General features: G+C 37.2%; 1 protein-coding gene across 2 annotated transcripts; it reads left to right on the top strand.

Moving 5' to 3' along the window:
• chd4b (chromodomain helicase DNA binding protein 4b) lies at nt 1-26,174 on the top strand. 2 transcript variants are annotated; one of them, XM_087287260.1, is made up of 40 exons: nt 1-193; nt 806-869; nt 1,703-1,812; nt 3,503-3,760; nt 4,960-5,078; nt 5,202-5,509; nt 5,617-5,735; nt 6,380-6,500; nt 6,607-6,776; nt 6,930-7,178; nt 8,447-8,650; nt 8,959-9,170; nt 9,257-9,388; nt 9,476-9,572; nt 9,862-10,053; nt 10,539-10,739; nt 10,887-11,024; nt 11,658-11,779; nt 11,866-12,039; nt 12,297-12,438; nt 12,561-12,692; nt 12,766-12,883; nt 12,971-13,095; nt 13,200-13,292; nt 13,386-13,527; nt 16,786-16,955; nt 17,482-17,659; nt 18,413-18,499; nt 18,593-18,687; nt 19,036-19,169; nt 19,719-19,863; nt 19,963-20,119; nt 20,430-20,524; nt 20,654-20,879; nt 21,868-21,921; nt 21,999-22,163; nt 22,242-22,350; nt 23,770-23,902; nt 23,992-24,187; nt 24,762-26,174. In XM_087287260.1, the coding sequence occupies exons 2-40, from the start codon at nt 821-823 to the stop codon at nt 24,935-24,937; spliced, it is 5,847 nt and encodes a 1,948-aa protein (XP_087143386.1). In that variant the 5' UTR covers nt 1-193; nt 806-820; the 3' UTR covers nt 24,938-26,174. The 2 variants fall into 2 exon arrangements, with proteins under 2 accessions (XP_087143386.1, XP_087143385.1); XM_087287259.1 differs by having other exon boundaries at nt 17,482-17,671.
• The last annotated feature ends 911 nt before the right edge of the window (nt 26,175-27,085 follow it).

Here is a 27,085-nt window from a genome sequence, read left to right as displayed (position 1 = left end):
GTGTGTACGAGGATGTTCGCTTCTGGTCACTGACGCTGGGGAAAGGGGAGAAGAGTGGACGACGTCTCCCAAAGATTTACACCTTTTCGGAGCTTGTTTTTTTTATTTTTGTAGTGGTAGGTAGTAACCTGCAGATTTCGCGTCAGAATAAAAGCTGATCGTAGCGCCGACCATCTACACCTTGGACTGACCTGTAAGTCAATTCCTCCCACCCACTTCCAACCGCCCGCGTTAACGATATAACGTAGATATACAAATGTATGTTTTTGTTGAGTTTTTTCTTAATGTAGCTTAAAACAGAAAACAAACATACAAACGTAATATTACTGGTAACTGTTACTTACAACTGCTATACCTCGCGTCATAACGCGCCATATGGTGTTTGTCGGGGGCTTCGCCACCTCCGCGTGGTATTCTCATGGAGGAAAGTTTTAGGTTGACGAATATAACCAGAAACGACAGCAGATAAGCGCTTTAACTCAACTCATCCAGCCGGCTGCCATTTTCCCTGCAGCCGGATCACTTGACTCTGTTTGCTAGCTTTGCTAACTTGATTGACAGCTAAGTTGAGGCTTCCTTTGCTCGGACCGAACGAGAAAGTTTACGAAAAAAGCCGAAATTATACGACTACGTCAAACTCTTTTTAACACTGCACGCCGTGTGATGATGACATGCCAACATGTTTAATTGATTTCATTTAATCTAAACACAGTTAGCCTCCCGTGTCACTTGTTTCTCTCGGTGTTAACATGGGGTGCTGCTAAAGCCCATTACAAAATACTGTGGTCATTTCTGTTTTATTCAGCGTCCAAACGGGAAAATGTCGGGAAGTGAAGACGACCGGGACCGCTTTGAACCCATGGGAGACGGTAAGGCTGTCCAGAACAGAGTCCGGACCCTCATTAACCACATCATGTTATATAACCTTCCCAAAATGAGCCCAAACATGCAAATGAACTGCTGACTAGTCACCGTAGATCTGGACAAATGGCCGTTTCTGTGAGGAAGAGTATGGCGGATTGAATGTTTGTATGTTTTGTTTGTTTGAGCCTCCAAGCCACGTGTTACCGCATCGCAGTACCTATTAAGTACAATCTTTAGTTTATGAAGGAGCATCAGCATGCAGAAGTCACTTCCTGATTCACTGGCTTGTATTACAACCAGCACATTTAAACGAAGAGAAACCTATTTGATACTGTACTTAACTTAATAAAAGCGAAACTAGCTTGATTTTGTACCTTAGCAATCACACCGCGCGGAATATTGTTTAGCATAGTGTGTCGAACCCATTTGTTTTGCTTTTCCTTATCTGGCTGCCCTCAGTAATGGCGCTGGTATTGCAGCCTATCAGCAGAGAGCTTATAATAAATGAATGATTTCAAAAGCAAGAGCCTTATGCCCTAGTTTCACAGCTGCTAACATATTTGGACAGTTGGGTACATCTTAAGGCAGGAATGCATGAAAGTGATGTATTCTGAAGACTAAACTGTTGTAATGGCTAGAAGTTCATCTATTAAAGTCATTAATTGCATTTAGTTCTTAGTCCTTAAGAAAATAATTAGTATTTCACATATTCCAGTCTTATGCATAATATAATATTCTCTGCTTGGGAAGGATAGGACAGACATGCAATCAAAAGAAAGAGGATTGTGCAGCTTTTAATTTTTCATGTATGATTCATTCACGTCTGTGTTTTGAACAGATATCGAAGAACAAATATCAGAAACAGATACTCCCAAATCCAAAAAGAAGAAGAAAGCAAAGAAGAGTCGTGAAAGCAGGACTAGCAAACGACAGAAAGTCATCAGAGAGGTGACACGCAAACACAACATACACAAGGACACGTTTGATTGAACAGTGACATAGTTTCAGCATTATTCAGATATAATTACTGTTCTTTTCAATTATCAATTGATCAAAAATGTATCGCTGAGTTTTCACTGCAGCTGTTTTCATTGTTAAAGGGCCATGAAACCCCCTCTGTTTTAGCAGGGTGTTTTCACACCTCTAGTTTAAAAACGTCAGCAAAGTGGGTGAGTCCAGCTTTGTTTAGGTGGGAGTGGCGAAAGAGGAAAAGGTTTGCATGAAAAGAGGAGTTTGATTACATGCACTACAGCAGCCACACAGACGCAGGGAAGATAGACCAGGGGTGTCCAAACTTGGTCTTGGAGGGCCGTTGTCCTACAAAGTTTAGTTCCAACCTCAATCAGACACACCTGGGCTAGCTAATCAAGCTCTTACTAGGCTTTCTAAAAACATCCTTGAAGGTGTGTTGAGGCAAGTTGGAGGTAAATCTGCTGGACACTGGCCCTCCAGGACTGAGTTTGGACACCCCTGAGATAGTGATTCACAGAGCAGCATTTATTTTACAGTGTATATGAGAGCTATGCAAAGGATTTTCAGTCCATAATATTGTAGTGATATTACTTTACCTGAAAGAGTACTGCTGACGATACTAATAAACTTTGCCATCTGAATAAGCAAAGAGCATTGATCACACACTTACCAAATTTGTAGAGACTGGACACTCAACACAAACTAGAACCGGGCCTTTTTTTTAACCTGGTCTCCTTTTTAAGAAGGCGACTGTCAAATTCGAATTTTACCATTCCTATTAAATTCGAAAAAAGCCCTCATGTAAAAATGTTCCTTACAAACATTTTTTTTTACATGTTAGCAGACCACTATAATCCAGCTGTTTGGGTCCACACATGAGCTGTGCTCTCATTGCGGGGAAATAGAAACAAAACCTTTGTTGCAGCACATTTATAAATGCAACACTGATGACCCATTTCTCCGAACAATTCTTCTAGTACTTTGAATTACAGTTAGCAACACATTATGCATATTAATGAAGTTGCATCTCGTTCACAGTAGAGCATGCTGTTATGAAAACTCAATGACGTCACTTTTGTAACTTTTTTTAAACCGGAAGAACGAATTTGCTTTAGACTGCACAAAAACAACAAATTTTCGTGTCCTAATAGTGTTTTTACCTATGTGGGACTTGTATATGGCTGTATATGACAGCATTAAAAAAAGTTTTTTACTGTTTTGTAACTATCTTAAAGAGATACATTACTCAACTTAATATTTACTCACGCTCAAGCGGTTCCAAAGCTTTAAGAGATTCCTGTTTTCTGTTGAACACAAAATAAGATATTTTAAAGAATATTAGAAACCAGTATCCACTCACTTGCATAGTAGGAAAAACAAATAATATGAAGTCAGTGTTTACAGGTTTCCAGCATTTGTTAAGATAAATAAAATGCTTTTGTGTTCATAGAAGAAAGAAAATATTTTTAAAACATTTTTTCTCTATTTCAAATAAACTCATTCTTGCTCAGATTAAAACCCACAAAATTAATCAAATAGTTGAATTAATCATTTGGCATTACTGTCCCTATTAAACATGTTGACAAAAGCAGAAACCATTAGCTGGTCCCTCAACAAATCTGGTATTGTCTTCTTTCCTCCTCCTTTTGGTGGATTCGTGGTCTAGGAAATCGCTGTCAGCTCTCCTGAAGTCATGGAAGCAATTCGCATGGCTGAAGGTGAGGAAGAGGAGGACAGAGTGATGCGATCTGAGAGCGAAGGAAGTGACTACGCCCCGAGCAAGAAAAAGAAAAAGAGATCCAGCTCATCCAAGGACAGGAAGAAAGGTTCAGCAGGAGAAAAGGCTGGTGGCTCTGGAGGAAAAAGCAAACGTAAGGAACCAGAGCCAGAGGAGGAGGATGATGATGACGATGATGATGGACAGGTTAGTGAATACTAGTCTTTGGTCTTTGTTAAGCTTTGACTTGGGATTCAAACCTTGGCACAAAAAAAACATAACTACAGATTAAATGGCGCAAATGTATTTACACATGATTAAAAAAACTATTTACACATTATACATTGCACTTTTTGTGACTTATGCTGACTATGAGTGTTACTTATTCCTAGAATAATGACGCTTTCACCAGCTACAGTTTTGACATAACAAACGCAGATTTTTTTTATTGGCAACAAAATTAAATCCTTTTTAATGTTTATTAACATATTTATGATCAATTTTATATAATTTAAATACATGGTTCATCCAGAAATTAAAATGAACTCACCCTAACAATGTATTTGTGTTCTCACTTGGACACAAAACAAAACATTTTGAAAAAAGCTGAAAATCTGTAATCATTGTCTTCCATAGTACTTGTTTTTCTTACTATGGAAGTCAGTGGTTATATGATTTTAGCATGGTTTATAACATATCCTTTTATAACAAGCAAAGCGTAAGTAAATGATGATATATCTTAATTTTTTGTGAACTATCCCTTTAATGCATATCTAAAGATTAAGTATTTTACTGACTATTAACAAAGTCCCTTTTAGACAAATAATTTCACACAGCGGCCATCTTTGAAACACCTCTCGGGCAGTATGGTCAGGCATTCTGTTTGAATGGGAAAACATCAAATTCTTCAAAACTGCTTGCCAAGCTTATGATTAAATTTCATATTAGGAATCCTCAATAAAATTAAACAATTGTTTTAATTTTTATTTCTAAACGTTAGAATCACACAAAATCTGCAGAAATGTCTGGTCAGAGCCCCTCCCCCAGAAAATCATCAGTCTATAGCGATCAATGATTGGTTTCTCTACTAGAAGGCGGGCTTTATTCACCATATAGCCATCGATGATTGGCTCTTGTGCTAAAAGGCCAACTTTATTCACCGTATTGGTGTTACACTTTTCCACATTCAAAATGATACGAGTGACATGTCTTGTGTAATCTATAGTCTTTGGTATTAAGCACTGTACTGATTATTAAAAATTGTACTGACCCCAATTGAGTAGCAGTGTATACTAGTCAGTTAATTTCATTCTGCATTAAAGTTTAAGGTCAAATGATTGATATTTATATTTGTTCACCTTCGGATAGTTGCGTTTAGCTGTCATACTCTGTACTTTTTTTCACAGGAGCCCAAATCTTCTTCTCAGCTATTAGCAGACTGGGGAATGAAAGACATCGACTACACCTTTACCCAGGAGGACTACAACTCTCTCACCAATTACAAAGCTTTCAGTCAGTTTGTCAGGTAGAGCAGTGCCTCTTCCACATCTCATGTTTTATTTTGTCCCATTTCAATTATCGCTTCATCCATCCTATATGCTATTTAGTGACTGATCTAAGATGTCTTATTTTTTCCTCTCATGTTTAGGCCTCTAATTGCTGCTAAGAACCCTAAGATCGCTGTGTCAAAGATGATGATGGTTTTGGGAGCTAAGTGGCGGGAGTTCAGCACTAATAATCCAATGCGAGGCTCAGCGAGTGCCAATGCAGCCCTGGCAGCTGCCAATGTAGCTGCTGCAGTGGAGAGTATGGTGACCAAGGTGGATGCAGGAGGAGGAGGACCGGCATTAGCCACAGCCCCGCCCACGACAACAGCAGCTCCTGTCGCTGCACCACCCCCACCCCAGCAGCCCCCAGCAGTCCCACTGCGGAAAGCCAAGACCAAAGAGGGCAAAGGTCAGAGGAGAAGAGCAGAGAATGTGGATAAATGATGAACAGAGCACAGAATAATTTTTGAGGCCAAAAGTGTGATTATGTTATTTTTTACTTTGTGTTTGCTCCAGGCCCAAATGCACGTAGAAAGACCAAGCCTACCCCAAAGCCCCAGGACAAAAAGTCTAAAGCAAAGAAAGTGGCACCCCTCAAGATTAAACTGGGCAATTTTAAGAGAAAGCGTTCATCTGTATGTATATTTTCTCTGTATATTCTCTGCAACATAATTAGCACTATTGCTGAGTTAAACAGTATCATCAAAGTTTAATAAAAGTATTATATGATATAAATATTATATAATTATTATTTATATAATAAAATATTATTGTATAAACTATTTAGTATGTTACATTAGTATATTTTTAATTCATGTTCATTTCTATAGGAATTTTACAATGTAGATTGTGTCAAAGCAGCTTAACCTAGAAGTTCTAGTAACTTGAAACTGTCAGTTCAGTTTTTAAAGTTGATGTTCAGTTCTGTGTGCTTTAAATGTCACTGCTGAAAGTCCAAACACGGAAGAGCAAATCCATTGATGCGCAGCTTCTAAACCAAGCATGACATTGGCAACTTTGACACCGTTTTATCAATTAATACTTTAGCAGTGATTCATTAATGGATCAAATGTATAAAAGAATTTCAACGTTTATTATAAGCAAGTTCATCAAGGGAACGAATTTCAAATAACATTTGATAGATATTGTTATACATTTTGCATAGTTATTAATGTTAAATTCTGCTGAAGGGCAGTTAACATGTATTAAATCATGCATTTGTTTCTTCTCTCTATGGCTAACATTTTTTGTACCACTTACCCATGGTTTCTTCATTTAGAGCGGTGAGGAGGATGATGGCGAGAGCGATTTTGACAGTTTTTCTGTAAGCGATGGATCCAACAGTCGAAGCAGCCGCTCCAAGAATAAGAAGGCCAAGAGCTCCAAAAAGAAGAAGAAAAGTAAGTCAAAACACAGATTTCACACACTATAATAAACTACTATACTAGATTGATAACTTTACAGCCATATATATTGATTGATATAATTCATCTTTCTCTCTCACAGTGGATGAGGATGCTGACGGCTATGAAACCGATCATCAGGATTACTGTGAGGTTTGCCAGCAGGGTGGTGAGATCATTCTGTGTGACACCTGTCCCAGAGCCTATCACATGGTCTGTCTGGATCCTGACATGGAGAGGGCACCAGAGGGTACCTGGAGCTGCCCCCACTGCGTATGTTCATGCAAATATGTCTTTTCCTTCAGCTGCTTCAGGGTCATCGAGTAAAATCTGTATTCTTTGCATGCACACTATATTTCTACATTCCATTGTTATTTAATGACTAAAGTTTCTGTTGATGATGCATTATTTATGTCTCTCTCTCAGGAGAAGGAGGGCATTCAATGGGAGGCCCGCGAGGAGAGTTCTGAGGGCGAGGAGGAGAACGATGATGGAAGGAGGGATGATGGAGATGTGGAGGAGGAGGACGATCACCATATGGAGTTTTGCCGTGTGTGCAAGGATGGAGGAGAGCTGCTTTGCTGTGACACATGTCCCTCGTCCTACCACTTGCACTGTCTCAATCCGCCCCTGCCAGACATCCCCAATGGAGAGTGGATTTGCCCACGCTGCCTGGTGAGAGAGTTTTTGAATTTAGATTTTTTTTTAGAGGTGCCGGTATGTTTAGAATTTACCCTTAATAATTGCAAATTCCAAATTAACTTTAAAGAATTAAACTACCGTATTTTTCTGGAAAAAATGATCATATCTAAAATTGTCTAAAATTGTTTCTGGTCATATCTGACTTTAAATGTTAAAGCTGGGTTGTAGGGAGAACTTCAAGTTGTTCATAAGTTGCATTCAAGTGTTTGAGTCACATTTTCTAATAATAATTTAATAATAACTAAGCAATAAAGTTAAACAAATATTGCCAAACTTTTTCTTACCACAACAGATATTTAAAATGTTACAATATTGAAACATTTAACTGGAATATAAAATATTAAATAGATATGTTAGTGGGATTCACTATAAACAACATTTGCTACAAATGCAAAAGCATTTATAAATAAAGCATGAGTAATTTTTTTAAAGTAAAACTGAAACTCTCTGAGTGAAAAAGAAGTACAGGGTGTCTGCAGGGTCTTAATTTTCAAAAACAAAATTTTAGACCTTAAGTTTTTAAATTGACAAATTGTATGTTGTAGGTTTTTAAGCATTGTAAAGACATCTTCATTTTCCCCTGTTTATGTGAAGTTACCCAATCGGGCGGACCAATCGCCAATAATCCATCTCAATAAAATTTTGAACAAAAGCTAAATATATTAAATATTTACCAGTATTGTGAAATTGTCTCCCTTGCAAAAACATTTGTGTAAAAGTTCGCCATGTATTTTAGACATTGTTGTGCATAACCAAAATTTAGTTTATTAAAGTTGTTTTTATTTTAACAAGTACATATTTAAATTAGATCATTTAACTAGTCCTATTTACAAAATGTTGTTAAGAAACAGCTAAATATTTAAATAGTTTTCATGAGGTAAGTTAAAATCTTTTTTTTTTTTTTTTTTTTTTTTTTGAACTCAACCATTCCATCCTTAGTGTTTAGCCCTGTATATGTGTAAAATTTCCTTCATAATGGTCTTAAAAATTCTTAAATTTAACTTGGTAAAACTTGCAGAAACACTGCTCTCATTCTCCATCAATAAAGTGTATGTATGTCTTTGTGCATGTTTTGTTTGCGTATTATTAATTGCATTATATCAGCTGCCTGGAAATATTAAATTGCAGCATGTTTGAAAATGTATACATTTTATTGAACATAATTTATCTAAATGAACATGCATTGTATAGTTCAGTTCTGCAGAGCATTCAGAATATAATGCTTCTATATGATTTCTCAGAGTCCTCCACTGAAGGGCAAAGTCCAGAAAGTTCTGACCTGGCGCTGGGGTGAAGCACCTCCACCCATGCCCGTGCCCCGCCCTGCAGACCTTCCAGCTGAGGCTCCAGATCCTCCACCTATGATTGGTCGGAAGGAGAGAGAGTTCTTTGTAAAGTGGTGCAACAAGTCATATTGGCACTGTTCTTGGGTCCAAGAATTACAGGTAATACACATTATTTATAATGCACACATTTTCTTGTAAGTAGGGATGCAAGATTATGCAAGGAGGGGCATTGATTCTATATAATTTTGTTTAATTGAATGTGAAGTGAAACATTTATTGGGTAAGAAATTGGAAAAATAAAAGCTGCACTGATAAAATATCCAGTATTGGTTTCAGAAATTATTAATTGTTGATTCTAGCACTGTTATTCTGTGTCCCGGATTAAATATTACTTTTGTTTCAATAAGTTTGCATACTATAACTATCCACTCTTCCAGCTAGACATATCTTTCTGTTTCTCGTCACAGTTGGAGCTGAACTGTCAGGTAATGTTCCGTAACTACCAGCGAAAGACAGATATGGAGGAGCCCCCCAATCTAGAGATGGGTGCTGAGGGAGACGAGGATAAGAGCTGTAAAAGGAAGAATAAAGATCCCTTCTATGCCCGTATGGAGGACAAGTATGGACGCTTTGGCGTAAAGATAGAGTGGCTCTTCATTCACCGCATCTTAAATCACAGGTGAGAGGATTCAGACACCAAAGCCTCTTGAAGCACAATATCTGCTGAACTATTTGGACATAAACTTGTCTTGTTCTCTCTGGCAGTGTGGATAAAAAGAACAATGTTCACTATCTGATCAAATGGAGAGATCTGCCATATGATCAGTCAACCTGGGAGTCCGAAGACATGGATGTACCAGACTTTGAAACATACAAGCAACATTACTGGAACCACAGGTACATGCATAGAGAATTAAACACTATGAAACAGCAATGCAGTACAGTTATAATTCAATAAGCATCTCTTTTTTCTTTTATTATCAGGGAGCTGATGCTCGGAGAAGAGGGCAGACCAGGTAAAAAGATGAAGAAGGTGAAAGTGAGGAAGACGGAGAGGCCTCCTGCCAATCCTGTGGTTGATGTAAGAAATGTTATAATCACTTAGATTCAGCTTCTGTCCTTATTGATTATTAACTTAAATTTAACTATATCGCTAAATATACTTGTCTATTACATTTTGCATTACATATCAGCAACTCGATTATTTAATAATTATTTAATAATAAGCTTGTGATTTTGAACTGGTTTAAATAAATTGATAATATATCTTGTTGATTATGATAAAATGAATTTATTATTTTAAGAATGGATTAACTGTTTGAAATCAATTAATCAAATAAAAAAATTTATATTTTGTCTTCTATTTTCAGCCCACTATAAAGTTTGACAGGCAGCCGGATTATCTGGACTCCACCGGCGGTACGCTTCACCCATACCAGCTGGAGGGTTTGAACTGGCTGCGTTTTTCTTGGGCTCAGGGCACAGACACCATTTTGGCAGATGAAATGGGTCTTGGAAAGACCGTTCAGACGGCTGTCTTCCTCTACTCTCTTTACAAAGAGGTGTGTTTTTAAAGAATATTTTAACTGCACTTTTGGGACACTTGTTATTGCTATTAGAGTAACTCTTTTGCTCACCAATGCTGCATTTATTTGATCAATACATTAAAATTGTAGCATCAAAAGAGCTTTCAGCAGCCATTACTCTTTTTCTAAAGTGTTGCATGACACTTCAGATGTGTTCCTTATTATTTTGAAAACTTTCTTTAGTTATAGAAAGTTTAAAAGCTTTTTTTAACAAATCTATTACTTTGACTTTTCATGTTTATTGCATCTTTGGTAAATAAAAATATTACTTTCAAAGAAAAGATTATAATCATGATCTTCAAAGGTAGTGAAATAATTTTATTTTTATTGTAGTTTAATTATTTTTTCAGATATAAAAGATATAAAAACCTCATAATTTTTATATATAAGAAATGGTACAAATTGGTAAAAATTGGGCTTAAAGGGTTATAATGCAGTGCATTCTGTAATTTCTCTTTCAGGGTCACTCGAAGGGTCCGTTCCTGGTCAGTGCACCCCTGTCCACCATTATTAACTGGGAGAGGGAGTTCGAGATGTGGGCTCCTGACATGTACGTGGTCACTTATGTGGGTGATAAAGACAGCAGAGCGGTCATACGAGAGAATGAATTCACCTTTGAGGACAATGCCATCCGCGGTGGGAAGAAAGCCTCCAAAATGAAGGTATGAAGGCCAGATAAAAGGAGGGCTCTTATGAGTCGTTAAAGCAGTGTATTCAGCTTACACCAGTGTGGGATGTAGTTTGTAGGTGTGCTCCCTTGTTTTCAACTGTGTTTTATGTGATGTTTCTCAATCTCTCAAACTATACAGAAAGAGGCTGCTGTGAAGTTTCATGTGCTGCTGACATCCTATGAGCTCATCACCATCGATCAAGCCATCCTGGGCTCTATTGACTGGGCCTGTCTTGTGGTAGATGAAGCACACAGACTGAAAAATAACCAGTCAAAGGTAAGATCCTTGTGTCAGACCATTGACACACCAAAACACGTACTGCTTAAAGGGCTTGTAACATTTTGTCATCAATTACTCATTATTTACCCTGATGTCATTCTAAGGCTGTATTACCTTGTTTTTCGTTCTTGAAAGACAAAGAATTTTGATGGATGAAGTGATTGTTGTTTTTATATAGCTTGCAGTTTTTCTGAAAAGCACCATAAAACAGATCCATTTGAGTCTGTGCTATTCTCATTCTGAATGTTTTATTTGAAAAACAAACCAAAATTTAAACCATTGTTTACTGTAAATCATGACATTGTCTCTAGCTCACATAATAACATATAAAAAACTATGAACTACATATTATTCATTCATAAATCTCTCTGATTTAGTTCTTTAGTGATCCAAATGCTTTAACTACTTGCCTTTAACTTTTTCCCCTCACTTTAAAGCTATCAGACTAGTTTAGAATACTCAGAAGCTCTTGTGCTCTGTTTTTATGGTTTTGAATGCTTGTTGAAGAAAATCAATTATAGGTTTGAAGCACTATGAAAGTGAATAAATGATTTAACTCCATCAATACTGTACTAAAAAGTCTTTGATGTCAAAGTAACACATTTTTTCCCCTTTTTCTTTTTCTTACAGTTCTTCCGTGTGTTGAATAACTACCCTCTTCAGCATAAGCTGCTGTTGACCGGCACACCTTTACAGAACAACTTGGAGGAGCTCTTCCATCTGCTCAACTTTCTCACACCTGAGAGGTTCAAGTAAGTGTGAAATTGATAAGTGAGGGGATATCTCTGTACCCTCAGGATTTTGGTATGTTGTTAAGTGTTAAAGTTGTGTGTTTCAGTAATCTGGAAGGTTTCCTGGAAGAGTTTGCTGACATTGCTAAAGAGGACCAAATTAAGAAACTGCATGACATGTTGGGTCCACACATGCTTCGAAGACTCAAAGCAGATGTCTTCAAGCACATGCCCTCAAAAACTGAACTCATCGTGCGTGTGGAGCTCAGTCCCATGCAGAAGTATGATACATATTAAGCATTTTCTGATAATGTACATTTATAAAATCATTCAGACTCATTTGCGCCACCTGCTGGACAGCTTCTGTTATTCACAGCTTGTTTTTTTTTTAACTGTATTAGTGACAGATGAATAATTTTGAGTTTTCAGTCTGTATAAATTAACGTTGGATAGGACAGCTAATGCATTTTCATTAAATTTGTTTAGTGTTTTTGACGATAATAGCCACTGATTTGATCTTCCTGTTTTTCTGCAACAGGAAGTACTATAAGTACATCCTGACACGCAACTTTGAAGCTCTGAACACCCGTGGTGGAGGAAATCAGGTGTCTCTGCTCAATGTGGTTATGGACCTGAAGAAGTGCTGTAACCACCCCTACCTCTTTCCCACAGCTGCTACTGTAAGATTCCACCCTCTCTCTTGACTAGGACTGTACCATTTTGGGGGAACTGAAGCTCTTATTTTTTAAATTAACAACAATGCTACTTTCAGCTGATCTTTAAAAGGATGTGATTTTTGCAGGAAGCTCCTAAAATGCCCAATGGCATGTATGATGGCAGTGCCCTCACAAAGGCTTCTGGGAAACTGATGCTTCTGTTTAAGATGCTGAAAAAACTGAAGGAGGGCGGACACAGAGTGCTTATATTCTCACAGGTACGCACAAGAGCAATGCATAAAATACAGATGCTTAACTGTATACTTATGTATGCTTTATACATGGATGTAGATGACAAAAATGTTGGATCTGCTGGAAGACTTTTTGGAGAATGAAGGATACAAGTATGAAAGAATAGACGGAGGAGTGACTGGAGGAATGAGACAAGAAGCCATTGACCGATTTAATGGTGAGGGGAAAATTCCACACATTTTTACAAATGATGCATTATGCATGCAATGCTATGACTAAACCTGTATTTTTGCTCTTGCTGCAGCTCCTGGTGCTCCCCAGTTTGTCTTTCTCCTGTCTACCAGAGCAGGAGGTTTGGGTATCAATTTGGCAACTGCTGACACTGTCATCATCTACGACTCTGACTGGAACCCGCATAATGACATCCAGGTAGTGGCGAACATCAAATATCTCATGTCAAAGTTTAAACACCTGCACTTCTGTGAGAATGAATGAACGAACTCCTGATTTTTGATTTATTACATTTTTTGTAGGCATTTAGCAGGGCTCATCGTATTGGTCAGAACAAGAAGGTGATGATCTATCGATTTGTCACTAAAGCATCTGTAGAAGAGAGAATTACACAGGTGAGAAATGAAGCAGTTGTTTTGAACCCCAGAATAATCCATGTTGATAAAAGGGCTGGCAATAAAACATTACTCCTTTTTTTGTTTTTTTAGGTGGCAAAGAAGAAGATGATGTTGACCCATCTGGTGGTGCGACCTGGTCTGGGCTCCAAGGCAGGATCCATGTCCAAACAAGAGTTGGATGACATCTTGAAGTTTGGCACAGAGCAGCTTTTCAAAGACGAACTTGGAGAGGGTGAGAAAAATACTGAAGGATTTATCTTGTAGGCATGACCTTGATTTGCAGTCAGAAAGTAGACAATTGACAAAACTGTTATGCTATTTAATTACAGTCAAACTTGCAACTGTATGTTACAGATGTTCAGCTTTTAGTTAAAGGGATGGTTCATCCAAAAATGAAAATTACCTCCTCGTTTATTCTCCCTGATGTGGCTTTAAACCTTCCATGAGTTTCTTTTTTTGTTGAACACAAAAGAAGGTATTTTGAAGAATGCTAGTTGCTGGCACCTATCATCTTTCATAGTTGGAAAAAAAACAATGGGTGCAGTTTTTAGAATATCTTCATTTGTAATTGCAAAAAACTTTTTTGAAGAAGTGAAAGGTAAGAAAAGGATGACAATTGGGATTGGTCAGCTTGGTAGCGGTGAGGAGTCTTGGCGGGACTGAGAGCTGCGCGAACCCATTGGAGCAATTGTTTACAAGTGTCGAGTCCATGAAGGAGGTCAAGATGAAAAGTTTTGTTATGTGTTTACCATGTGATTAAAGTTGTTACACGTTCACCGGTTCCTGCCTCAAAATGAGCAAGTTTGAGCTACTTCGACATTAAGGTAGCATTTAGAAAAAGCAAAACACCAGCGAAGAAACTCAACGTAAAGGAACATAACCTACTGCCAGCTAGCGTTTTAGAAGTGTTATTGCAGAGCAACACAAACAGCTTGCAGAATTATAAATTGCGCAAGGCATGCGCTGTGGGTCACGCTGATCAGTCGACGCAGAAGTATAGATTAGGCTTTAATAGACTTGTAAACATTTTTAAGTTGCTCACTTCATTCGCGCGTCGCTTCACAATATATGAAGATTCAGATCGTGGTCAGGGCTTCTGTCTGCTCTGGGATTCTAGCTTCATTGCTAAATGGCGAACATGGATTTTATTGAGAAAGTAGCTGTGTTTATGTGCTTTATGAAAGCTGAAAAACAGCATATATTCTTTGGGCACTGTGTCCGAATCCACTAGACCCTTTTAGAGGTGCACCCCGCTCTGTGAGTTCATGGTTTCTGCTACATTCATTCTTCCGTGTCTTGGCGCCACACCAAAATTCATCCAGCCACGGCTACATTACAGCTTCTTATTCAAAATATTCAGTCGTTTTTTTTAAATAGCGGGTTCAAATTGCACCGAAAACGTATGAAAAGGTAAGTGAATAATAACAGCGCAACTTTTCTGTGACCATAGTAGTGCTGTGCGTTCTGTTTAACTCTTTAAGGTGGCGTGCTGACTGACTGACAGGTGCGTGATGCGTGAGACCAGCAAACACGGCGTAGCTTTCAGTTATGATGAACACTGTTTCCATAATTATACTTTATTTATAGATAAAGGTCTGTGGCTCTGCATATAATGACTTAATCTTGCTGGAGTTTATAGCCGTTTCACTTTACTTCAGGAAGCATTAATGCCGCGGTCCGCTCCGCTAGTCTGTCTGAGACATTCATAAATATTCCTAGCAAATCTAATAAATGTTGGAGACATACTCGCTACATAAACACATTAAATGACACGTTTATTTGAGGGCGCGTAAAAAAAATCTGCACCTGAGCAGCGTATATTTGAGGGCGCGCAAGATGTTTTGTGGACGAACAGAAATTGGCACTCAAGCAGAGATTGACATAATCGTAGGCTATTACATGAATGCAATCTCAACTTAAAACTGCGCCCATGACATTTGTCAATAAAATAAAGACACATGTATTGGTAGATCTGTGTAAAATGGCCAACAGAGTCTGCTGCCACAGCTGGAAAAAATCCTAGAGGAAACACTGGAGTTCATCAACTCCTCCAGAAATTATACCTGGATGATGGAGACTTTCATCAGTGCTTCTGACTGTGCCAAGCCCAGTTTGATGAAGTGTTGTCCGGTGTTAGCAAGAGGATTTCCCCTCGGGACATTAACGACAAGCACTATGTCATAAACATGCCTCTACAAGAGAAGTTCAGATTTTTCCACTCAAGCAATTTGTGCGAAACAATTTACTTGGTATGTAAATCGCGATTGATGCTTCATCCACATCTGGTGTGAACGCAGCAATAGGGTGAATTATTTTGTGAATTAATCAGTACTTCATATGCATAAACGTTGTCATGGTGTAGAGGTGAACTTCTGCTTTCAGTTGAGCGTTATTTAGAGGTTTAAACTAAGCATGACACCCTGAGTGTGTATTTTAGTAAGATCAGTTTCACTCTGATGCTTTAGGAGGTTAAAATGGTTTGTGCTAAATATGGATTTGACCATATACATGCATATACATGTATTGACAGTACATAGGAAAGTATAGTACAGCTTTCATTTTTCCCTGTAAATCTAAATTTTACAACCATACAGTACACAAGACACCCTTTAAAATGTAGTTCAGTGTAACATTAGTTTATACAGTGTAGCTACCTGTGATTCAAGTTTTAAAACCTTTTTAAATGACATTAAAATACTTGAATCCACTTAGAATACTTAAAATCCAGTAAGTGTTTAAGGATCACAGTGCAGTCCCAAAATATTATGCTCACAGTCAAGCATAATTAAATAGCCATTTTAATAGAGTATTATTTAATAACCATTTTAAATCCTTAATTTTTTTATCACTAGGTTTTACCCAATTTAAATTGTTTGTTTTATCATTTAGAATAAATTTTTTTTTAATGTTCTCTCATTTCATTAAATGATTTAAAAGTACAGGTCAGCTTAAGTATGTTGGATTATTTTACATTAATATGATGCTGGAACATTATTTCAACCATATTTTGGCATTGTAGTTTAAAGCAGGTTGAAAATTCAACTGTTTATTGTGCTTTCTATGCATATGAAATCAGTTTTGTGAATGTACTTTGAAGCAGGCATTCATTTGATCCTGGATGGGAAAATGTTAAAGGTAAACATCTGACATATTGGCCTGACTGTGCCAGCCAAAAATTATTATTGTTGAGCCTTGGGCTGAAATAAATAGCATCACCTTCTCTGTGACCTATTTACCACTCACTTTAAATCAGCGCCGTTGTATTTTTATCTACCATATCACTATGTCTTTCCCTCATGGATTTGAGTTAGAAAAGCATTATCAGTTTTTAATACTTATCATTGCCAGTGCATCAAGTATGTATAGCAATAACTAATATGGGAAGTAAATGAGTTGTGTAAGTAAATATAGGAAATCAATGGAAATGGGCACAATACAAGATTGGGACAAAGTAAATCAATTCTAAATTCAATAAATTTCTCCCATCCAGGTGACAATAAAGAAGAAGACAGCAGTGTTATTCACTATGATGACAAGGCGATTGATCGCTTGTTGGATCGAAACCAAGACGCAACGGAGGACACAGAACTGCAGAGTATGAATGAATACTTGAGCTCATTTAAAGTGGCCCAATATGTGGTCAAAGATGAAGATGAGGAGGTGAGTTTGAGTGCGATTCACTGTCTGTGCTTGGTTTGTTTTGGTTTCGTATATAGTCAAACCAAATTTTATTGAGACATCTTTGACATTTCTCACAATATCACAATTTATTCATTGTAGCTTAGAAAATGCTAATAAAATATCAGAACAAATTTATCTTGATAATGTCAGATAATGGAAAGAAAAGTATGATATGCAATGGATTACAATCAACCAAAACCACAGCATATAGTTGCACAATTATCAATACATTGTTGGTTTACTTTAGCCTCAATGACAGCCTGTAGTCTCCCCTGTCAACCCGATCTTCAATATTTTTTCACTGCTTAAGCTGCTTCACTTTATCCTGGTTTTAAGTTACTTTATGAAGAATATTTGGATATAATATGGCATAAATTACTATATTTTTTCATTTACATCACCTATAGTGTGCTTTAGTCCTTCATAATAATAACAATCTATACTAAATGTGGCAGAATAATTTTTTTGTTTGACTGCATGTGTTATAACATGGTGTATTTCGCAGGAGGAGGATGTGGATAGAGAGATCATTAAGCAGGAGGAGAGTGTAGATCCTGATTACTGGGAGAAACTGCTGCGGCATCATTACGAGCAGCAGCAGGAAGATCTCGCTCGTCATCTGGGCAAAGGCAAACGGCCACGCAAACCTGTTAACTACAATGACTGTTCACAGGAGGACAGAGGTAGTAGACGGGGTACAGACGCACTTTATTTCCTTTTTTACTGCTCTTTCCCTTTATGTTTGTGAGTATGTGTGCGTGTGCTGTGGATAAAGACGAACGTATTGGTGTGATCTCAAGGTCTGGAAGATTTCTTTACTCTTTGTGTGTTGTGTTTTGTCTGTTTATTATTGTTTATTATTTAAATAGATAATAGATAAACTAAAAGTCAAATGTTTGCAGACTTATTCTTAAAATAATGTTCTCATATTCTTTTAAAATTAAATGCGGAAGATATGTTGTATATTAGGCACTAAAATGTAATGTGATAATTTATCTGACATTTCAAAAGTCGATCATTTATCACTTTAATAATTCTTATTTAATTATGCAGTCTTTGTTGAGAATTTTCTTTCAACATTTCACAATAATGTTAAAGTTAGAATTAATGTTTAAGTAATTTGACAGAGACAGATGTTTTAAAGTGTATACTATACCGATAATTACATTATATTGTTTATGATATATTATGCAGTTACACATTGATTATAAATGTTTATATTATATTATATTATATTATATTATATTATATTATATTATATTATATTATATTATATTAACTTATGAAATCAACTCCAGTCTTGTTTAAACATTTGACCTTTCTGTTTTGAGTGTGAGCATGAATCCCAATTGTTTTGTTCCCTTCAAATAAATATTTCCTCTGCAAGTCAACCCAAATACTCATAAATATTTTGTCCCACTCATTTGGATTCTCAGACTGGCAGGATGATCAGTCTGATAACCAATCAGATTACTCTGTGGCTTCAGAAGAGGGTGATGAGGACTTTGATGAACGATCTGAAGGTAAGAAACAAATTGAAACCATTATTTTTGTTAATAAAAGTTTGTCGTACATGTATACATTTTACTGACATGTTCCTCTTGGTTCAATAACAGCCGCTAACTCTCGAAGACCAAGTCGCAAAGGCTTGAGGAATGACAAAGACAAACCCCTGCCTCCCCTACTGGCCAGAGTGGGAGGAAACATCGAGGTTTAAATTCACTTACCTTTTCAGCTAGTGATGTGCCCATCTTGATATTTCCATGATTGTTTCCTTCTGTTGATGTTTCTTTTTTGAAAAATAAGATTTTCTGTCATTTCAAATGTGAAGTAAAATGATTTAACATTAGCTTTATGAAAAATATACAACATAAAACACACCTGTCCAAATAAAAGTACAGAGGCTAAATAAAATGCAGATTTGTATGCTAGTCTGGAACAGAGATCGGTTGAATAAAAGAAAACTGTCTGATTCAGATATCTGGCAGGTTGATCCACGTTTCTTCTTTTAGCTAGTTCCTCCACATATGCAGTGACAGTGATTCTCTCCCCTCATTAGGTGCTGGGCTTCAATGCACGACAGAGGAAGGCCTTCCTAAATGCAGTGATGCGTTACGGGATGCCGCCTCAGGATGCTTTCACCACCCAGTGGCTCGTTAGAGACCTACGAGGCAAATCAGAGAAAGAGTTCAAGTGAGTTTGACTTTACACAGTAACTGTTTAGACTGGTGCATTTTCGTTTTAAAATGCATAACTTTTGTTATGGTTACATATGGTTACAATACTTTAGAGAGTCTTCAAACTGCAAAAAGGAGCACAGAAAACGCAGAACACACCATTTTAGTGTGGAACTGCTTGTTTATTGTTTGAGTATAGATAGACTGAAATGCCAGTTTATGTTTTAGGAAAAGTCTTTCTGACTAGTTTTGAGACTGTTGCATATTGTTTCCTGATTTGTTTTATATCTAAACATTTCACTGATCTGCAATTACAGAGACTGGACAGAGACTAAATATGCACAACCCTAGTGATTGTGTATTATAGCTCTGAATCATGTTATATAGGTTGTATAGCATGGACACTGATAATTTTTCTGTAATGCAGTAAAAAACAGCAGTCTGTCTGAGGAGCGTTTTCATACTAAAGCACTGTTTAAAAAGAAAATGCAACCTCAGGCATGTGCAGTTCTTGTCTTTTTTTACTTTGTTTACTTAAGATCTTTTTTTTTTTTATTCTTTCCAGGGCATACGTGTCTCTCTTTATGCGTCATCTGTGTGAACCAGGCGCTGATGGAGCAGAAACATTTGCTGATGGTGTTCCTCGTGAAGGACTGTCACGACAACACGTTCTCACACGCATTGGTGTTATGTCACTTATTCGCAAGAAGGTGTGTGTAAAGTTATAATTTCTTGTGCTTTAATGGTCAGAAGAGAGCTATGAATTGCAGTGGTGGTGTTATATGACAGGATGTTGTGTTTTTGTACAGGTTCAGGAGTTTGAGCATGTCAACGGTCAGTGGTCAATGCCCTGGATGAAAGAACTGGAGGAAAGCAAGAGGGCAGCGGCCATTGCAGCTGGAGAAGATCCCAAAACGCCCTCTACTGGGACGCCTGCAGATACACAGCCTAACACACCAGCACCTGGTACATACATGCACTTCAGTGCTGTTATTGTGATCTAAATATAAAACAAAACAATTGTTTGATGCAAAGCTAACATATACTAACATAACATATATAATTATATGTGAACTTATGTCAACTTTATATGTAACTAAAAAAACTGAACAAATGTATCTAACGAAATTCTTCAATGGGTCCAATGAACATCTGACAATCTGCATGTTTCAAAGCAGATTCTTCATTCACAGATTCTTCATTCACAAACAATTTGTCATTTTAATAAAATAATTGAATCATTATTCATTAGTCAGGCTCTCTTTTATCCAAACAGAAGATCTTTCCAAGACCGAGGACATTAAAGAGCTGGAGGAGAAGACTGAGGGAGACGGAGAGAAGGAGGTGAAAGGCTCCAGACAGGAAGATGAAGTACTTATTATTTCAAATATCAGTTTCTCTGTTTTTAAACCTCTTCCTTTTGTAAACACCTGCCTATCTCACTTTGTCTTTCTTCACAGCTCCAGCTCTCATTCTCACATTGTTTTTTTTTTTCCTCAGATCATTGAGATTCCAGACGAAGGTGAGAAATCCCCCAGTTCTGCAAAAAAAGAGGAGAAAACGGATAAGGAAAGCGAAGCCTCTTCAGAAAAGGATGGAGGGAGCAGAGAGAATGAAAAAGACGGAGAGAAAGAGAAATCTGCGGAATCAAAGGAGAACATCTCTTCAGATGTCAAAGCTGATGGTTCAGATGCCACAAACAGTGGAGATTCAACAAAAACCAAAGGTGAAGCACTAAAATCTTCAAAATATGAAATTGTTTTACACATTTTTATTTGCCATTACAGTTGTCTTATATTACAATTTAATTAAATTGAAGTTGCCTAGAGTTTTAAGTAATAGAAATTCCAAGAAATCCATAAAACTGAAATCTTTAAAGCGAATATATTTTGTTACTGTGTGTTCACACCGAAAGCGGTGAGAGCCTCAAAGTAAGCCGGAAGTCATTCATTATCAAAGGGAGCCGTTGGCGAGGAGCTGCACGGCACATCTCGCCAATGTGGGCATCGAGGAGAGTTGAAATCAAGTCAACTTAATGGTAATGAGCTGTGATGTGGTTTGGCTGTAACCAATCGGAATGCTGAAGTCCACCGCTTGAGAGGAGTCCAGAGAACAGTCACTGTGAACTTTGGTTCTGACCATGGTTGTTTCCAAGAGTTTGATTATTGTGGTCACCTGATTTCCAGTTATTTGCAAAGTTTTCTTACAGAGAAATACATTTAAAAAAGTTTCTGGAGAGGAACTGATGTGCATCAACGTTATATATACGTTGTTGTTTAAAAAAGCGTGAATCTCTTGCTAACTATAATTACTTCAGAATATTTCAGACATATGGACACATTGAATAAGTGAAGCAAAACCACTCCACACATAACAACTTGATCTTTCATTGTTAAATAAATTTGATAAAGTGCGCAACATCTCGCCGCTGGAGCTGTGAAGGCAGACAGAGTTGTCGCCAGAGTGAACATTGACGCTTATACCGCCTTTGGTGTGAACACACAGTTAGCTTGGCACAGCCTTATTTAATAAATTATTAATTAAATTATACATTTTATTAAAAAATTAATTGATTAATGATGAACTTTAATAATTGTTTATACTTCTTGAAGGATACAATTTAGGCACTTATAGAATACTTTAAAACCCTCTTCCTGCCATTCAAATTCCAATAGACATTTCTTTGAAATTTTAACTGGTCATATCAATTGCAGAAGACTCTTCTGAAGAAAAAATGGACACTAGCCCAGCCAGCGATGAAAAGAAAGGTACGCAATGAAAGAAATATGACACCTTTATACCATATTTAACTGTTACAGTCAATAATCTCTCTCTCTTGAAGCAGAGCTGAAAGATGAGAAGGACGGAGTGAAATCCGAGGACTCCGCAAAGCTGCAGAATGGAGAGAATGCCAAAGAGACAAGCGGAGGAGGGGATGGAGTGAGTGAGGAGAAAAAGAAAGCAGTGAAGCAGAGGTTCATGTTTAACATCGCTGATGGAGGTTTCACAGGTACGCTGGGAATTTACTGTGTGTATGTATGTGCTGGCCAATTTCGAATCAATGAACTCTCTGTTTTTCTCTCTGCAGAGCTGCACTCTCTCTGGCAGAATGAAGAGAGAGCCGCTACAGTCACCAAGAAGACTTATGAGATCTGGCATCGTCGCCATGACTACTGGCTCCTGGCTGGGATCATATTGTATCCTTTACTTATTGGTGAAATTACATTTATCATTTTGGTAATTAATGCTTGATTCACTGAAAGGAGGTAGACATATATTTTATTGTTTGTGTTATTTAGAATACAGTCCCAGGTCGAAGTTTGGAAACACACACTCATTCCTAATTATTGCATTTTATAGAACGCAGGCAATTAAAACTAAACTGTATGACAAATAAAAGCATGAAGTCAGAAGTTGGGAAACAAAATTTTTTTAAAATAAAGAAAGAAATTTTTTATTGAAATTCGAAAAATTGTGTACACGTAGTGATTAAATCAATTATTGCCATTATTAACAATCTATTCGATACTTTGAGCTCTGTTTTTATAAAGAGAATCTTTTACACATTAGCTCTTGTGATCTGTTGTGGATGTTTTCATCCACTTTGGGGTGATTTTGAGTCTTAATATAGCCACAACTTTCTCACCTTCAGCAAATGGAATGATTTGGAAAAATGCTTTGAAATTTCAACAATACACTATGGTTAATACTACCCTTTTGTTATAATGGTGGCTGTTTTGCTCATTTGCTATTTTTTCTGTTTGCTATTGTGTCATCGCAAAGCCATGACACAATGTATAATCATGCATTCTTGATTGTTGCTGATGTCCCTGTTGGAAAGAGGTAAAATGTTTAATTGTTACTGTTTTTTAAATCAGTTGCAGTGCAAAAATGCATAGTTTCTGGCATCTATATATGGAGTACAGTGTGTGTGTGTATGTGTGTTTGAGAAAGAGAGACCTTTGCGCACTTATCTTTATGTCTGAGAAAATCTAAATAAGCAACTCTTCTCTAAAAACATAGTAAGTGTATTTACTCTTTTTTTTTTTTTTTTTTTTTCGTGTGTGTTTTTTTTTTAACTCTTTACACTCATTCTTCTACTCAATAGAATTCCATATAAAAACCAAACACTTTTTCTTAACGGTGCCAACTGATGGTCAACAGTAAAAATTACACATTTTACCTCTTCCCAACAGGAAAAACCACCAACAATCATGAATGCATGATTACATGCTGCCATCGCTTTGCAATCAAAAAATGTCTTTATAATGGGAGTCAGTGTGGCAAACACAGTCACAAACAATAACGAAGGGGTAGTCAATTCAAAGAGTACAAGGGTTAACAATTTATATTTACTGAACTTAAACACTTAAAACTGAACTACCCTGATCCAGTTACTATGACCATTTATGTAAAGCTGCTTTGACACAATCTACATTGTAAAAGCGCTATACAAAAAAGCTGAATTGAATTGAATATTTCAACAAAGCTGTGGGTTTCAACTTATTATATATCTCATATGTAACTGCTGCTAGTTTATTTTTTAATAATATTTATAGAAAATCTTCAAACTAAACTATTTTCAAAACTATTGCCCTTAACCTTTGTACTATTAGCCATGGTTATGCCCGCTGGCAGGATGTGCAGAATGACCCGAGGTTCGCCATCCTCAATGAACCGTTTAAAGGAGAAATGAGCAGAGGGAACTTCCTCGAGATTAAAAACAAATTTCTTGCTCGCAGGTTTAAGGTCAGAGATGTACAGAAACTGCCCGCTAAAGTTTGCCCAGAGGTGCATTTGTTAGCTCCTCTTTCAACAGGACCATTTGTCTCTTTTAGCTGTTGGAACAGGCTCTGGTGATTGAGGAGCAGCTCAGACGTGCTGCGTATTTAAACATGACTGAAGATCCTTCTCACCCCTCAATGGCACTGAACACGCGCTTCAGTGAGGTGGAGTGTCTGGCAGAGTCACACCAGCATCTCAGCAAGGAGTCTATGTCAGGAAACAAGCCTGCTAATGCAGTTCTACACAAAGGTACAGCAATTCCCTTAACAATATAGTGCACAATATAAATGCCACAAATTTGCCCAGGAGGTTGAAATGCAAATAAGCGAAATCACAAACACACTTGATCAGAACTTCAAAGAATTCATCTACACTAATTTGAATTGAATTATAATTAAAAGTTGATTAAAATCTGAAACTGATCATATCTAATATAAAACAATTTGAAGTTGAATTCTCACTCTAAATCCAAATGAACTTGGATGAAAAAAAAAGAAACAAAAATTGAAGCCAAACAAAACTGAATTTAATGAGTTTAATTGAAATCTATTAGAATCTGAATCTTAATCCAGTCATATTTTGAGATGCAGACAGCCTCAAAAGTCCTAACATTTATACAAAGCTCAGAACAGAACAGGTCAAAGCCACAAACTTCACACTTAGTATCTAACTTCAGTTTTTCACACCACATTTGAGTTGATCGTTACATCCTGTAGCAACAATACAGGCAGAAATATTAAGACTGATGAATACACTTGCTTTAAATATCCAATTAAATGCGGACCTGTTCAAACATCTCTCCTATCACCAATCATTCTGTCAGTTCTCAAACAACTGGAGGAGCTTCTCAGCGACATGAAGGCAGATGTGACTCGACTGCCAGCAACCATCGCTCGAATACCACCCGTCGCTGTGCGGCTGCAGATGTCAGAAAGAAGCATCCTTAGCCGGCTGGCCAGCAGAGGACCCGAGGTCACGCAGACGCAGGCGCAACGCTGATGACCCACCCGTACCTCACATTAATCACCATGAGGATTCATCTCACACATATAGACGTGCACCTGGCTCAGGTGATCAGATGCGTTGTATATATCTGAAATAAGTTCAAGCTGCCCGCATTTAGTATGGACCGAATGAGAGTGGATTGGTTCTTTGCTAACACACTGTGGTAACCTTACTTTTCCCGTAAAACTCGATTTAGAGTCATTCCACCCTTTTCTGTTAAAATATCTTGTGAACACACACACACACACACACACACACACACACACTTGCTGACTAGAAAGATGCAAACATATTTCACTCAAATTATTCTCCATAGAAGTCCAGTTCAGGTTTTCCAGGTCACCCACTCTGCAGTGTAGACGTAAAAGCAGGGCTATGTTGAAGAGCTGATGTGGATTTTTTGCCTTGCATGGATAGGATTTTGCAGTGAGGATGTTTTTTCCTCAGGTGTGTATTATGTTGTAATTCACACTAGTTAAATCACTGCTTGTTTTTTGTGCATTTCCACAATCATGTTCCAAGCTTGAATTTCAGATGTGTTTTTGAATCTTGAACCTGAAATCATGTGGTTTCATTCTTGTACTACTGCAAGTACCATCAAGCAGATGTTGAAAGTTGAGTAAGAGGTATATGCTGATGTAAATGCAGATCCCCGTCCCAAATGCCACCATGAGACATAGTTGACATGTGAGTACAGATAGACTGTAAGGTAATAGTCCACTGACGCATCTTCTCCAAAAATAAGGAACACAAAATCACTCTTTATGAATCAAAAATGTCAAATAGAACACCCTATAGTCTTTGGAACTTCACAGATGTGTTTTGGACAGGGCCACAGCTCATGTAAGGCCATGAAATGACCTTTCATTCCTTTAGATTTAAAATGATATATATTATAATGAAGTTTTTTCCAGAACCGCTGCTTTAAGAAGAGTTGAGTTCTATGTTCACCATTGTTTATTAATTCCGTGCTTGTAAAGATGTCCCATCGCCTCTCCTAAACTGCTCCTGGGTAATGTAATTGGAGATTGTGCCACGGTTTCTTCTTCCTATAAGACAAATCCCGCTAGCACAGGTGAAAACAAATACAGCTGTTAATTTAACGTCTAATTTTACACTTTCGGAAGTTTTGAATATCTCACTTTGTAATTATCGTTGTTACCCTGTTATTGTTGTTATGTCTTATGTTCCTGTTTTCTTTTTTCAGACCTGCAATAAAAAGGTAACAAAGTATGGTTTGATTGAGTCTTTTTTTTAGGTGTTGGCTGCTTTAATTTTTTTAGATTTATTTTATTTTTTTTATATAAATAGTGGGTGTCCAAACATATTTTAGGCTTGGTGCAAAGCTAAGTTTAGTAGAGGTTTTGCTGAAATATGACATTATAGATTCATAATAGACATTGTAAAATTAGCATAAATCTTTGAACTGAGTAAACTGCAGCCTTACAAATAGTTTATTCTTGATGTTTTGAATACACTTAAACCATTTAGCCATGCTCAAATGTATTAAAAAAATAAAGTTGACCACAAAATGAAAATGTCCTCACCCGCAAGTGGTTCCATATCTCCAGAATTAAAAAAGGGTTGCCATTGACATTCGAAGGAGGAGGAATTAAGCAGCTGGAAGTCAACAGCTACCAGTTTAACAGAATAACTCAAATGAGTTTAAAACTAATGGAGTGCGAGTAAAAGATGACAGAATTTTCACTTTTGGGAGAACTATCTCCTCAATGTTCAACAATAGAGTAAATCAACTCCACATACTCGTGTTTTTAGACGCGTACTTCAGATTTAATAGTGTGGATATACACTGTATAAAATTGTGTAGAAATGGTTTGATTTGAATTAATTCAATAAAAAAAATTTACGCAATTTTATTGCTGGTTTTTATTTTTCAGTTCAGCCTTGCATGGTTTGCATATATGGGGGTGCGTCGCGTGTGTATGTTGCTTGTCACATCACAAATTTTGGAAGGGTGCAAAAACTTGTTTACTGGAGATCCAGTCGGTTTTATATTTGGTTTGTAGCTCAAAATGATTCGCTCTTACCTAAGATATATAAACTTTAGTCAGGTAAATCACGATTTATGAACTTGCACCTCAAGAAAATTTGGTCTCAAAACAACTAATAAAATCTTTGCTG

This window comes from Danio rerio, chromosome 16, assembly GCF_052040795.2.
Source record: "Danio rerio strain M-AB ecotype USA chromosome 16, GRCz13ab, whole genome shotgun sequence".
In the NCBI taxonomy this organism is placed as follows: domain Eukaryota; kingdom Metazoa; phylum Chordata; class Actinopteri; order Cypriniformes; family Danionidae; genus Danio; species Danio rerio.
This window is presented reverse-complemented; position numbering and strand designations above follow the sequence as displayed.